At 39.6% G+C, this 13,302-nt stretch overlaps 2 protein-coding genes across 2 annotated transcripts in view; one reads left to right on the top strand and one right to left on the bottom strand.

The window, feature by feature from the left end:
* Window positions 1-5,979, bottom strand: part of LOC139291312 (neuronal acetylcholine receptor subunit alpha-7-like) — a 31,573-nt gene extending 25,594 nt beyond the window's left edge. The window contains exon 1 of the mRNA XM_070913311.1: window positions 5,910-5,979. Coding sequence (XP_070769412.1) covers window positions 5,910-5,979 — 70 coding nt within the window. The remainder of the gene's footprint in view (window positions 1-5,909) is intronic.
* Window positions 5,980-11,434: 5,455 nt separating this feature from the next.
* Window positions 11,435-12,528, top strand: LOC139291314 (uncharacterized protein C3orf85-like). Its single transcript, XM_070913315.1, has 4 exons — window positions 11,435-11,468; window positions 11,902-12,026; window positions 12,130-12,215; window positions 12,450-12,528. Exons 1-4 carry the CDS (start codon window positions 11,435-11,437, stop codon window positions 12,526-12,528), a joined length of 324 nt encoding a protein of 107 aa, XP_070769416.1.
* Window positions 12,529-13,302: the final 774 nt, after the last annotated feature.

The raw sequence follows: 13,302 nt of genomic DNA, 5'->3' as shown, positions 1-13,302 counted from the left end.
ATGCAGAGGAATGATCATGGCTTTGTTCCTTCAGTCTCTTTCTGCCAAGATAATCTACTGTACCAGATCAGGTAATCTATTATCATGTAAGACAGGATTTTATCGTTATTATGCTTTTGGGAAATCCAGAATTTATGTCACCAAACCGCTAATAGACGCCTTAGTAAAATAACTGATTGGAAATCACTGAAACGATTAGCTGATAGGAAATGAATCAATGGCAGTTTTGATGTTCAACATATGCTTGGTGTGCATATATTGAAAACATTACTGACAAGCAAGCAGCATACACAATGGCTGAATGTTGAGGTGCTTTAAAGGACAGGTTCATATTTCTTCTAGTCTGTCTTAATACAACACTCACATGCCAATTTAAGATAATCACTGAAGTGGGTATCTTCCAAAGACATTTTGGTAAGAACTTCCTTCTTTGTGTTACTATCCTTCCACTGCCGCTTAGAAAGGTAACAGTGTCCCGAAAAACATACATTCATGAAGATATTAAGCCTTGCTGCTGTCTCCAGATTTCTTTGGGTGACATTACAGCTACGGTTTTTCTTTTCACACCAACAATCTTGCTTGCTTGACAGACTCTGAAGACAGGGTTTTCAAAGGGCCTCTAGCGTAACTGGGACCCCTCGTGTTCCTAATGATGTAACATGAATCCTGATGAATAAACAGTGAGAACACTACAGAGCTGTCGTGACAAAATATGAGAATAGAAGTAAAAGGCAGTCACTTAATTTCACTTCAGTTTAGCTCAAACATTAATTTACATGCCGACAGCAAGTTTTTTCTTTTGCGGCTTGTTCCTAAAAAGAAAGATCATAAAATCCTGACATAAAAATCACACCATAGTGAAACAAACACCTCATTACTTAGAGTAATCTTATTTCATACGGTGGTAAACATGCATGCTAAATCTCGAAAACCGATGTTAAGAGCCAAGTCCATTACCCAGCCTGGAACATAACAGGGCTCTGATCCCAGAATGCTCTGGGACAGAGGGACAGAGTTATGAACCTGGAGGGGGAATAGAGCTGCACAAAGAAACTGCTGACAGCCCGCCACTCCCTGAGGGCCTGGACAGTCGACACCATGACAAATGCTACACATCTACAGCCATTTTGATGCAAATATCTTGTGTTAGTGTATGTGTGAGAGTGTATGGGAGAAACTGAAAGAGAAAAATAAATAGCACTGCATCTACACAATACAACGGTGATGTGGAAGGAGCGATACAACTTAGGCCAAACTCCCACAATACATTTTGTCTGTCTGAAGCGATGTTATATCTGCCGAATATAATTAACACCTTGAAGCTGGAACAATACACACAATAGAACAATAGTTATTAAGTCATATGTAACTTTTGTAGAGAAAGAAATACTGCAACTTAATTTAACTTACTCATTCCCCTGAGATTTCTTTTATTAAATTAAAAATAGCAGCAAATAATATTTACAAACACTGGAAAACAGGCACATTACGTACTGATGTTTGACACAGATGGTAGTCATGCAACGGTCGCTGTAGAATATAGTGGACAACTTCACATTAGTCTGCCAACGAGCCCTGCAAAATATATTCTGACATTTCCTTTCTCAAACCTGTAAACGGGTGTCCACCTTAACAGAGGCAATCTATTTCTCCTTTAGATTATGGCAAAGAAAAGCACCCCAAGGTGAAGAAATAATGGGACTACAGTGTCTGATAGGCTGCAAGTGTGTGCCTGTATCCATGTTTCCATTCAATTGTCAAGCAAATTTTAAGCGACCTTTTGAAATGTTGCAAAAAAGAAATGCGAATTAGGCATGTTTTCATTAACTGGTTTGTGAATAAACTGGGCGCAGTTCCATCAGACGTTGGCAGTATAGACTACAGTTTACACATGGCTGTAATCCGCCAGTATACCCAGTTCTGCCTCTAAAACTAACCAAGTGTGCATTGATTTAAATTAAGGTCACTTCTACATTGGCAATGGTGTAGCACCTCATTATTTCAATCATATCAATCATTTGGTAGGGGAATGAGTCAGGGGAGGTCAGCAGTGAAGTATCCAGATGTTCAGCAGCTTTAAACCTAGGTGGCTGGCTTATTGCCTAACCTGTTTAAAACAGACAGATAGACAGGGAGAGATAGAGATGGAGAGAGTTTGAGAAGTGAGAGGCGATGAGAGCTGATAACAGGAGGCACACAAATGGAGGGAGACAATGAATGTAAGAATGTAAATGTAATGGAAGGGCAGAGAGGAGAAAGAGAATTTGGGTTACAGGGAAGTGAAAATGAAGTGAAGGACATCCATGGGTCCTTAAAATGTCCTGAAAGTTCTATAGAGCCATAAAAAGGTTACACAGCTTTCTAATGATACTTAGTTTTGATGCAACACTAACATTTCAGACATGAGTTTTACAGACTTTGAAGGGTGGTGAAGTAAAAACACAAGAGCTAAAACTTGTATATTTTCATTCATTAAGTAGTGTAAGTAGTTTGTAAGCATTTAAATGCTTGCACTTACTTCAGTTCTTGCACCAACAACCAGTTGGTTAGTTTGGTGCATGTACAATTTGACTATTATATTAATACAGGACAGTTTAAATATATTGGCGTGGGAAACAGGCATTTACATTACCAAAGCAAATGTGAAATAAAAACATGCTGTGCTGCTTTGCCTCCAACCAATCTCTAGTTGGCAATATAAATGTTGCAAAAAGAGGCAAAAATCAGGGCCTCTGAAACCTGCAACCACTAAAATAGACAAAAAGACAAGAAAAGGGCAGCATGTCATTGACAAGAAGTAATGTAGGAAATCAGTAATGAAGAGTCAGGGGAGGGGGGGGCGTGTCAGTAAGACAGGAGGTAGAGAGAAGTACAGGCTCAGTGACCACGAATCACTGTTAGACAGGTGAGGCTGAGACAGAGATTCACTTCCTCCTGCAATGTAAAACATTCAATGAAATAAGGAACATTTACATTAACAAGTTCAACTCTGTCAGTTCAGAGTTTAATGACCTCTCAAAATCTAAAATAAACCTGGGAGAAGGAGACATCTTGGTGCCCAATGGGTATCAACATGCCACAACCTGAAGGACAGTGAGTGACAGACAGACACACACACAATTTGAATTGAACTGAATTGAATAGAGACAGATGAGGGACAGCAAAGGAGACCACAGGAATAAAAGTAATCCTGAAAAAATCAGTTTAACATAAGCAATTTCAACCCTCTGCACTTTCTGTAACCAACGAGTAAGAAGAGAACTCTGTGTCTCTTTGTGTGTTTCTCTGTAAGTAAATTGGTTTCGATGTGCATGTACAAGTGTTCATTACCACTGTGTGATGCTTAAAGCAACTGACCCGTCCATTAACACATCATTTCCAGCATTATGTGACAATCTTCAGTGACGAGCAGAGGCCAGAGCGTATGGTGTTGTGTGTTAATGGGGTTTTGGATGGATGGATTCATATAGGAGAGATTTATAATCTATGGTCGAGGGCTCAGAGCCCTAAAACCACTGGATGTTTAATCCTAATCCAGGAGCTAAGACCTTTGCCGAGCTGCATCACTGAGTGCCTGGCGACCACGTCCACACTTCTACACCATGTTGAACACAATCTACCGTGCCTTGGATATCTTTCTAGAACTAAAACTAAAGAAAGCTCCACGGGTTACCAGGAACTGTTATATATGATAGTTCAGGGTGGCCATATACAGTTCTACAGTTTTAAACTTTTGAGGTAAATTGAAGGCAGCACAACTTGTAGACCATTTTAGCATTTTCAGTGAACAACAGCACCTGTACCACCTTAACACATGACTGAAATACTGAACAAGAGCATAAAAAGTCCATTTTTCATGAACATCATGATTAAAAGAGCGTATAGTCTGGCAGAATTATAAGTATTGCTAAGCATGGAAAAAAATAAGAGGCAGGCAGACTGTGGACGAGTCTGCAAGAGAGAAAGAGACTAAATGAGACAGAGAAAGAGGAAGACATCAAGAGAGATGAGGCGTTGCTTTGAAATCAAGCAGATATTATTACAGCGCCAGGCAACTTCACCCTAACCAGTCTCTGATCCTCGGAGTGAGGGTCAGGACAATAAAGAGTACATGTATTGGATTTTTGGTGCATCTGAATATGGGGGCTGTTGAGTCTTTTATATTTAGTTATAACCTAAACAGAAATGTCCATTGCCTGAGGAGTAAACAAGCTCAGTCACAATTTATATGCAATTACAGATTTGCATGTAAGTCTAATTCACTCCATTATCCGTCTACACAGCTGTGTGAAGCCCAGGCTGTCACAAAATCATGCTTCTATTTCAAGGAAACTAAACTGTCCAATCTCACCTCTTTTGGCTATTGTCTTGTGTTTCCCTTGACAGACCAAAGCTGCTTATCAATGGTACAGTGAATGAGTAGCTGGTTCTTTAACCCCCATGCCCAAAGACTATTGTTCTTCCAACAGTCAAACGTGACTCTCCATGATAATAAATTATGAAAAGATCCATAGACATCCAAACACATACTGTAAGGGTGTCTGTGTTAGATACTGGGTAGCCATTTGCAAACATTTGAATCATAAGTGAAATATTAAAATAAATCTATCTTTGTAGCGCTATTGTTTCCATTTCCATTGTTTCTTCAGAAAAATTCCTTAAAAGAAAGTTATCTTAAAAAGACAAACATTCATACCTTCTTGGCAGATTATTGTGAATTGTTTAAGAAAGACAAAAAAGAAAAACCAAAACTACGATTTTGAGACTCTAAATATGCTAAATTACTTGTCTTTTGCAGTGCCATCATTTCTTTGACAGTACGCATGAGACATATTGAACACCAAGCAACACTGACCATGAAAGACAGTGGAGGCCTCCTGTCATGGGTTAGCATGTAATCTATCCTCTTTATCTCTCCCTTCGGTAATTGTTTCAGTCATTAAAGCCCCCCCCCCAACAAGATGACCACTGACTGGATCGGTATGGAGATGTGAGGCCAGTGGAAGGTGGCAGGTTTGATGTTTGATGGTGGGGACACACACACACACACACACACACACACACACACACGCATGCATACACAGAGGGTTTGAAGTCATATCTTCAGCAAAGCCACTGTGTCACAAACTGTTAAGTAAACAACCCAGATGTTACAGATGATGATGATGGGATGGGGCTTAGGAGAGAATTAGAGTCATGCATGCACATCTCATTGCACACGAATGAGCAAACATTAATGCACACACTCTTATCACACACACACAAATGCATGCAGATATGCATACAGTGTTTAAAAATAGCTCTTAGTGTAATAAATCGTCCTTACGTACCTTTGTAAGGGGAACAAACTGTTAAGAAGTACATTCAGGGTGCCGACAGATGTTTTTAACTAATACACATTTGTCATTCAGAGCTATGGTGTTATCCAGTTGAACATTTGGTGACTCTATAAAACAAATTACAGTGATTCAGTCCTTCAGCAGCCCTTCTGTGGGCTTCATAATTTAAAGTGAAATATTAAAAAGTTCCATCTATGTGGTTCAGCCTGATGCGAAGAAAACAAAGCAGCATAAATTGCCTCCAATCAAATTCAGGTTTAAATCTAGACTTTAATCTATCTTCTTTTTTTTTTCGCAAAAGAACATGTTGTCTAATTGTAGAAAAACACCTCCTACAAATACAAGGATACACGGCTCATTAGTCCCTATCAGATATAGGGCAATATAAACTCATGTCTAGATTATCCAAAACACATGTTAAACCCCTGCACGAATAATAGTGATTTTTCTGTCAAAACCGTCTTAATTTCTCAGTCTTCATTTATCTAAACTCACTAAAGGAAGTGCCTTCGAAGAAAAACAAAAAACTTAGGCGCAGACCTCAAGAGCGACTTTTCCCCCAAAACCTACCTTTGAAAAGCATGGCCGCACAAATATAAAATCCAACCGAACATGGTCCCCAAAACTTGTGGCACCGCATCCTGGCACCGCGCAGTGGACTCCGCCTGCCCCCGGCAGCGGGCTCTCAGTGTCGGCTAGACAGGGGATCTGCTCCGGCTTGGCGGCGGTGTGAACATGAGGCTGGAGATAGACGAAGAGAGACGGAGTGTGTGAGAAGAAAAAAAGACTGACGGACCAGAATGAGTGTGGAGTTCAGATTGGCGCGTTCACGCTGCTTCAGAAACACATTCCCTCACGCGGTGCGCTGCGCGGGGACGCGCGTGCGGGCTGGAGAAATATGGCTGCGTCTAACTTCACAGGTAAACAAGCGATGACAACAGCTACTGTAAAGTTTCTGCAACATCTGTAGACACGCTCACTTCGGTTATACGCCACAGTGTTGTGGCAGAGCACTCGGTTGTGAAGTTGAGACCGTTTCATCGTGCTTGTTTTTAATTTCCTCCTAATTGCACTCTCTATAGCCCAGCCTGCTTTTGGTGTGATGTTTAAATACTTAAATTATTTTGTACAAATCGCTTTTTCAAAGATTTTTAGTTGAATATTTACGTTAAGTTAGAGTCTATTTATGCTCTACTAACTTTATAGTCAATTGTTTTGTGTCTCGTGCACTCACCTGTCAGCAAGCTGTGCTCACCTACATATGAGATGGGGGCGTGTAGCAGGGGGACCGTGTGACGTAGACAGCGCACGCGTGTGTGTGTGCTGCCCTACTCACATTTGGATGCAGTGGAGCCTAAACAGCATTAATAGATGCTTTGTTTATTTATTTTTGGCATCAAAACAAGACTTTTGCTTTGAACAAGTGATGGGAAACAACTTCTGTGACATCACAAATGACTGTGCGGCCAGACGAGCAACATGTGAGCAACAAATGAAAATAAGCAGTGCAGAAGTTTTCGTCTTCGTGTGATTCAGTGTTGACTTCCAGTAGTAGTAGTAGTCTGATCAGTATTTTTATAGTAACAATGGCTCAAATGACTATATAATGTGAAAGTGAGTTGCTTGTGATGAACCCACAGAGAATTGTCACCCGACTCTGCAGCTCCCTCGACTCTAGGGAACCTTTTTTATTGTCTTTCAGCTCATTTGGTTTTACAGCCAGAACTTTACTATTCTGGTTCACTCTCAATGCTCATCTGCAGCAGGCAGATATTTTCAGCTCAGAAGCTGCAACATCCCACTGTACACTACCTGCCCAGCATCAAACAGCAGACGGCCAAAGTTGGTAACTAGCTGGCGAACATAGTGGAGCGTTTAAAGGAAAACAGATCAAAAGGAGAGTGAATATTGGACTTAAATTCATCATGTGGACAGAGACATCGCTCCAAATGAATGCTCTGTGTGCATAAGCAACTGTTTCACATTCGCCGTATCATCTTCATAAATTGATTGAACTGATGTGTCAATGTTGTGTTAAAACTTGTTGAGCTGCTCCCGAGTGGCCAAAAATCGATCAAAGCTGGTTAAAGACCATGGACACATAGTTACAAACAAAAAAGGCACGACTCATCTCGCCGTTTTTCTCTGTGCTGGACACATAAAGTAGGAGCAGATCACTTCTCAGCTTCTCCCACAGCTGTACACGATCATTATTGAATGTGGTGTGTGTCACACTGCAATTTCCCACTTCCCGGTGTTACAAAGAGGTTCATCAACTGCATTTTTGTCGTATTTGTCACCTTTTTGTGCCACCCTGGCTCATAATCAAATGACCTATTTATTCCAGTCCATAAATAATTCCAGTCGGAAATAGGATCCGACAGGCGATGAGGAGGAACACTGCACATTTCTGTAAATGTTCTCACCGCCTGGATCCCTTTCTCTCTCTCTCTCTTCCTCTCAATGGAGCAGGGGCGTATCATCTAAGAAGCAGTCCTGTGCCTGTGGTATTAGACCAGTTCTTGCTATTTTTCATACCCCCACATGTCTACGTCTCCTTAGTCTGGAGCTCCATCAGAGGAGATTTATGCTGTTAGATGTGGTTTGGTACAGAATCCCATATCCGTCTGTGCTGTAGGTGGGCCGACAGCCACAGTGGGCTCCGTGAAACCTCTGATCTTAACCTTCATCCTTGTACTTGCTCTCGCTGGGCAAACGCCTAGTCAGGGAGGAGGTAGTGACACTAAACTAATCCACATATTGAGCCCACTGTGAACTAAAAGCTGAAAGTTTTGTTAAAACTACCAATAACTTTACTGAAGAGCTGTCCGTAGTGCTGAAATCACCAGCAGCACTGTTTCGAGTCACCAGCAGTGATAGGCAGATGCTGAAGTTATCAAACAAGAAAAATAAGATGAAGAAATTCAAAATATTTAAAACTTAACGTGTCATACCCACCGCAGGACAAAAAAAAAAATACTGCTTTAAACTGATGTGGAAATCAAACATCAGTACATGATAAAAGTCAGCTCATTGTTTGTTAAGCATGAAGTCAGGGTAATGAGTTAAATCTGAGCCCTTGATTCTTTTTACAAATATGAGGTAAAACAACAAAGCAAGAATACTTCTCAGAAGCACCACAGAGGTTTGGCTCTCAGGTGGCAGCCAAACTATATTTGTTTAAACATCAAAGATCAGAAAGTATATTACTTTTTGCAGCTTTTCAGCCTCTCAATACTGAGCTGGAGCCTACAATCCGTCATCTCCAAATTAGGACAGAGAGGGACTCTGCATCGTAATTGGGCATTTTTAAAAGCACTGATCCGCCGATAGGAGGTGAACAATACCAGAGAACAAAGACTGAGAGCATAAAAGACCAGAGGCAGCTGTTAATTCTTTATCTTTTATAAATGAGAAGTGTTCTGCTAATGGACTTAAATGTTGTGGAGCTTCTTTCCTTTTCTCTCTCTGTCCTTTTTTCCCCCTCCTCGTCCCTCTTGTCTTCTTCTACTACTTAAATCAAACCTGGGGAACACATAATTGCTAACAACAGAGACAGTGCTGCATTATTTTGCTTATATGTGGGTGTATGTGAACACCACCACACAGAGAAAAGATAAAACAGATAAAGTCAGCAATAGCCATGACAGATGTCTTCTTATCTCAATCGACACTCCTTTAAAAAAATGACTGTGTGAAATTTTCAATCCTGTATTTTGTTAAAAATACTCACGCCCTTTCCCTATTTCTAAATCAAATATTAGAAATATTCACGTCCCAGCAGGGTGCATATATGTGCGTGTGTGTGTGATAGAATGGGGTCATATGCGTTTTAGTTTTGTCTGAGTCGCTACCTTTGATGTGTGGAAGTCGCAAAGCTTTTGCTGTGACAGAGAGCACAAGGGTCCCAGAGCTACCCAAGGTGTGTGTGTGTGTGAGTGTGTGTGTGTGAGTGTTCATGTTATGTTTCTGCAATTGAGCATTCATTCTTGTCATTTGAGATCTTTTCAGATATATGTGCACATGTGACAGATTTTTAGCAAATTATGTTTGGAAAAATTATAAAAGCAACAATTAATGAGAGTCTTTTTCTGCACTCTAATATGTTTTTTCGTTTTGTGTGAATATCTGCCCGCATGATGAAGTTCATCTTGGTCCTCTTGAAACAGCCCCTCCTCTGCTGTCCTGCTGCCAGCCAGCCATTTGTCTCTGTTACACCGCACAGGTGGCGACTCGGTTTATTATGGGATGTCAGAGAAAGGTCAGACCTCTCACACGCACTTAGGAGTTTACTGTGGAAAAGGTCAGCGGCGCACTCAAGGGTGAGGGAGAGAGGCAGAGAGTCACACAGTCTGGGAAAACAAACAAAAGAGAGTTGTGCATCATGTGGGATGACAACAACAATGTGTGGTCAAAGATCTTCAAAGAGGGGCTCATACAATTACATGCATAGAAATACTTTTGCACATTTACATATACCTACTTAGAGATGCTCAGGTTCATAAGTAGAAAATGTTTCAATTATTAATGTGTTTTGTTCTGTTGGACTTTTAGTTATTGTCTCTATGCATCAGCTCTTATCCTCACTTCAGCTTTTAGTTGGTCATTTTCCTGTTTGAGCGCGAGTGTAAATATTACATCACACAAAGAAATTCACGGGGAGCCTCCTGCTCATACTTAAAAAGGATGTGAGCTTTAATGCAGCACCTTGAAAAGCAGAAACCCAAATTAATACTCTTGGGACCTGCTTTGAAATGTTTGAGGTCTTAGCGAGTCTTTCTTAACTCAAAAACCAGGCATTAAATTCCCTTCCATTAGGTCATGCTACATCATGAATATTTTGTTAATATTTTCCCCTTTGGTTAAATGTATCACACAAATGAGACAGTTTTAATTAATATCTTTAATTTTTGTCACTTTTATTCCAGATTTTATGTCCACAATTTTCTGCATCATACTGTGCTCACATAATATTTTGCGTATTTAAGTATACGTTTTTTAACAGATCGTCTTTCTTCTACTGATGTTTTGAATCCATCATCACAGCTTCCTGTACATTGTGAAAAACAAATAACATTTTTTTCCACATTTATTACACACATTGAGTAAATTACCTTGTGTGGAAACAGTGAACTGCCGACCAGTTATGAACGTGGTTAGGACCCCACCCAGTGGAAGAAATGTTGATGTACACAAAAGTATTGTATATTAATGACACACATTTTATAAAACTTCCAAAACCACTAAAATATGTCATATGATCAAGATTTTATGTATATTTAAATGCAACATGTTTCTGTGTCTGAACAGTAAAACAGGAAGAGTTCAGCAATACGGTGTCAGAGAATCAGAGTAGGTTGAGAGAGGTTTCACAACAACACAATGATATCTGTATATCGGGAAAGCTTTTCTGAAAACAGTAGATAATAATACATTTTCATTTAAAGAGCATATTTAAAAAAATATATACAGATAACAGAGCAACAAATAACAGTAACATAAAAAAAAATGATTGCAAAAAGCAAAAATATGTCTTTATGTACACATTTTATGCATCAAAGCTAATTTACTTTGTTGAAATGAAATGTTGTACTCCATATCACTGTCATAAACTTTTAAAAATGATGACTGGAAAAAACAAAAAACAGAATTTGCGTTAGCTCAAATCAAGAGTCTGCAGTCCAGACAGGGTCGCCTTTATGTTGACTCTGAGAGCTCGACTTGTGTGTGTTGTGTGTGGTTTTGGATGGTCTGTCACAGCTCTGGCACACAGAGAAGTGGCTACCTTGAGTGGCCGGCCTGATGCTTGACTCCATTCATTCCTCTCCGCTTCCTGGATAAAAATCTGTGAAAGAAACTCTTGTTCGCTTTCGCATCCAGACGAGAGATTTGGCGCTCTGAAGACACTCAGACATTCAGAGGATCAACAGCTCACACTGCAGGTAAATCTCACATTTCTGCTTCTACCCTGCTTATTTACTGAGCTGAGATTTACACAAGTGGCAAAAGGAAGCAGTTGCTAACTCTTTTTGATATAATTTCATATGTGTGTGTATTTCTTAAAACTTGTGCTCTTTGTTTAACTTTTTATAGACATGAGGTTTGTGATCCTGTTTGCTCTTTTGAGTGGTAAGTCAGGCGATTTCATGAGCGACTACTTGTTTTTAAATCTTAGTGTTTAATTAACATGTGTTGATGTTTTAGATTTAGGGCCATGCTAATCCACTTGAATACTCAGACTGAGCAATCTGATTACTTTATGATTGCTGCATTTACATTATTTACAAAACATTATCAACCATTCAAGATGTGAAAAACGTTTTCTGAAAACGCTTTTTCTTTAGTGAAAATGCAATTTTCCCTCACATCTCTCCCCTCAATGATCCAACCAGCTGCGCTAACTTGATCTGATTTCTAAATTTTAAGTTCTATATTGTTATTTTAAGAATGACTTGATTATTTGAAATGAAAACTCTGTTACCTGTAATTCATCGCTCTTGAACCCTGAAAGTGTTTTTCATCTCTTTTTAAAACAGTTATCTGTTTTTGACATTATCTTCAGGTGTTTTTGCCGCCCCGTTCATGAAGGAAGAGGAGGCAAAGCGATTCATCCGGCTGAAGAGACAGTCGGGGTACTGGGATCCACACAACCCTCAGAACCAGTGGGGTTACACCGTTCAGGAACAGGTAACACCGAATATGTAGAATGAGTCCGTTTGAGCAGGATTTATAGCCAGTGAACGCAAAAGACTTAAAGATTTATTTATGACAAAGCATCTTTCTTCCTCAGGCAAACGAGTACTGGACAGCAATACGAACAGATGCTCAGTACTACATGGACATGAGTCACCTGATGTTTGACCGCTCTGTGGCTACGTGAGTGAGATAATCAGCAGCAAAGCATGTGCCCCACAGTACCATGACTTTGTAACATAATGCAAGTGAAGGCAGTGTTGCCATTTGAAGCTGCTAACATGTCCAAATTGAGGAGTGCCGCTTTCCCTGACTGCTATAACTTGCTTTTAATACGCTATTCAAATTATATAATTAATCACATCTCCTTAAAATGTAAATTCTTTCAGTGTTTTCTTCTCTCTGGTTATGTTGCAGAGAGAACAACAGGCTGTATATGGAGATGCTGCGCAATGCACGAGCTCACCTGGACAGCCAGACAGGTGGACGCAGATAAAAAACAAAAAAAGGAAAACTGAGAAGATGTAGACAAAAATAATACAGTGTTTCTGAAGTTGTTGAAGCTCCAACATTTACCATAATATGATTTACAGGTCAACCAGGGATACATTTTAACATAGCCTTCATACTTTTATGAAGGAATTCCTTCAAATGCTATACTACATCTGTAATAAGTGGACATATATGGTTAAAAGGTGCGTAAGATAATTTACTTCATCTTGATATATGTTTTTATACATTCATATGAAACATTTGTGAATTATGTATGGATTATTTGTGAACAATTATGCCTGCATTCAAACATTTTATTAGATAAAAGCCAGAATCAAAGCAAATGAAATGGTGCTTTTTAGTTGCATTGTCTTAAATAACACATTTACTTCATGCAATTAATGGAAATATGTTGAACACTGGAATAAGGCTTCAAATAAAAAACTAACAAGAATCTTAGTCTTGCATTTCATATCCACCCTTAACAAATCTTGCATGTTGTGCTTTAGGAAATGGGATTTGATTTAGAGGAGGAAAGAATGATTTATTTTTAATGTTCTTAGAAAATAATTGTTTGTGTTGTTGTATTCTGTGTTGTTTCTCTCTGGTTGACCACTGGGTGGTGCTGTCACTTAGTACTGTAACGTTTGCGTCAGAGTAGAGATTTATGGCACAACTTTACTTCCAAGGTGCACGCAGAAGAGAACAAGTCTGAAAAGGTTAAAACTCCAGCAACACTTTATTGTCAGGGATGAGCCTGATGAAGGCTGCAAGCCGA

Source organism: Enoplosus armatus, chromosome 10 (genome assembly GCF_043641665.1).
Source record: "Enoplosus armatus isolate fEnoArm2 chromosome 10, fEnoArm2.hap1, whole genome shotgun sequence".
Taxonomy (NCBI): domain Eukaryota; kingdom Metazoa; phylum Chordata; class Actinopteri; order Centrarchiformes; family Enoplosidae; genus Enoplosus; species Enoplosus armatus.
Note: the sequence above shows the minus strand (reverse complement) of the source record. Positions and strands in the feature narration are given on the sequence as shown.

What these genes read in the sequence shown, in the direction of transcription:
- LOC139291314 (XM_070913315.1), top strand. Translation starts at nt 11,435, where the DNA reads ATGAGGTTTGTGATCCTGTTTGCTCTTTTGAGTG. An exon ending in GTTACACCGTTCAGGAACAG is followed by an intron (nt 12,027 to 12,129) that starts GTAACACCGAAT and finishes TTTCTTCCTCAG; the next exon opens with GCAAACGAGTACTGGACAGC. An exon ending in TTTGACCGCTCTGTGGCTAC is followed by an intron (nt 12,216 to 12,449) that starts GTGAGTGAGATA and finishes GTTATGTTGCAG; the next exon opens with AGAGAACAACAGGCTGTATA.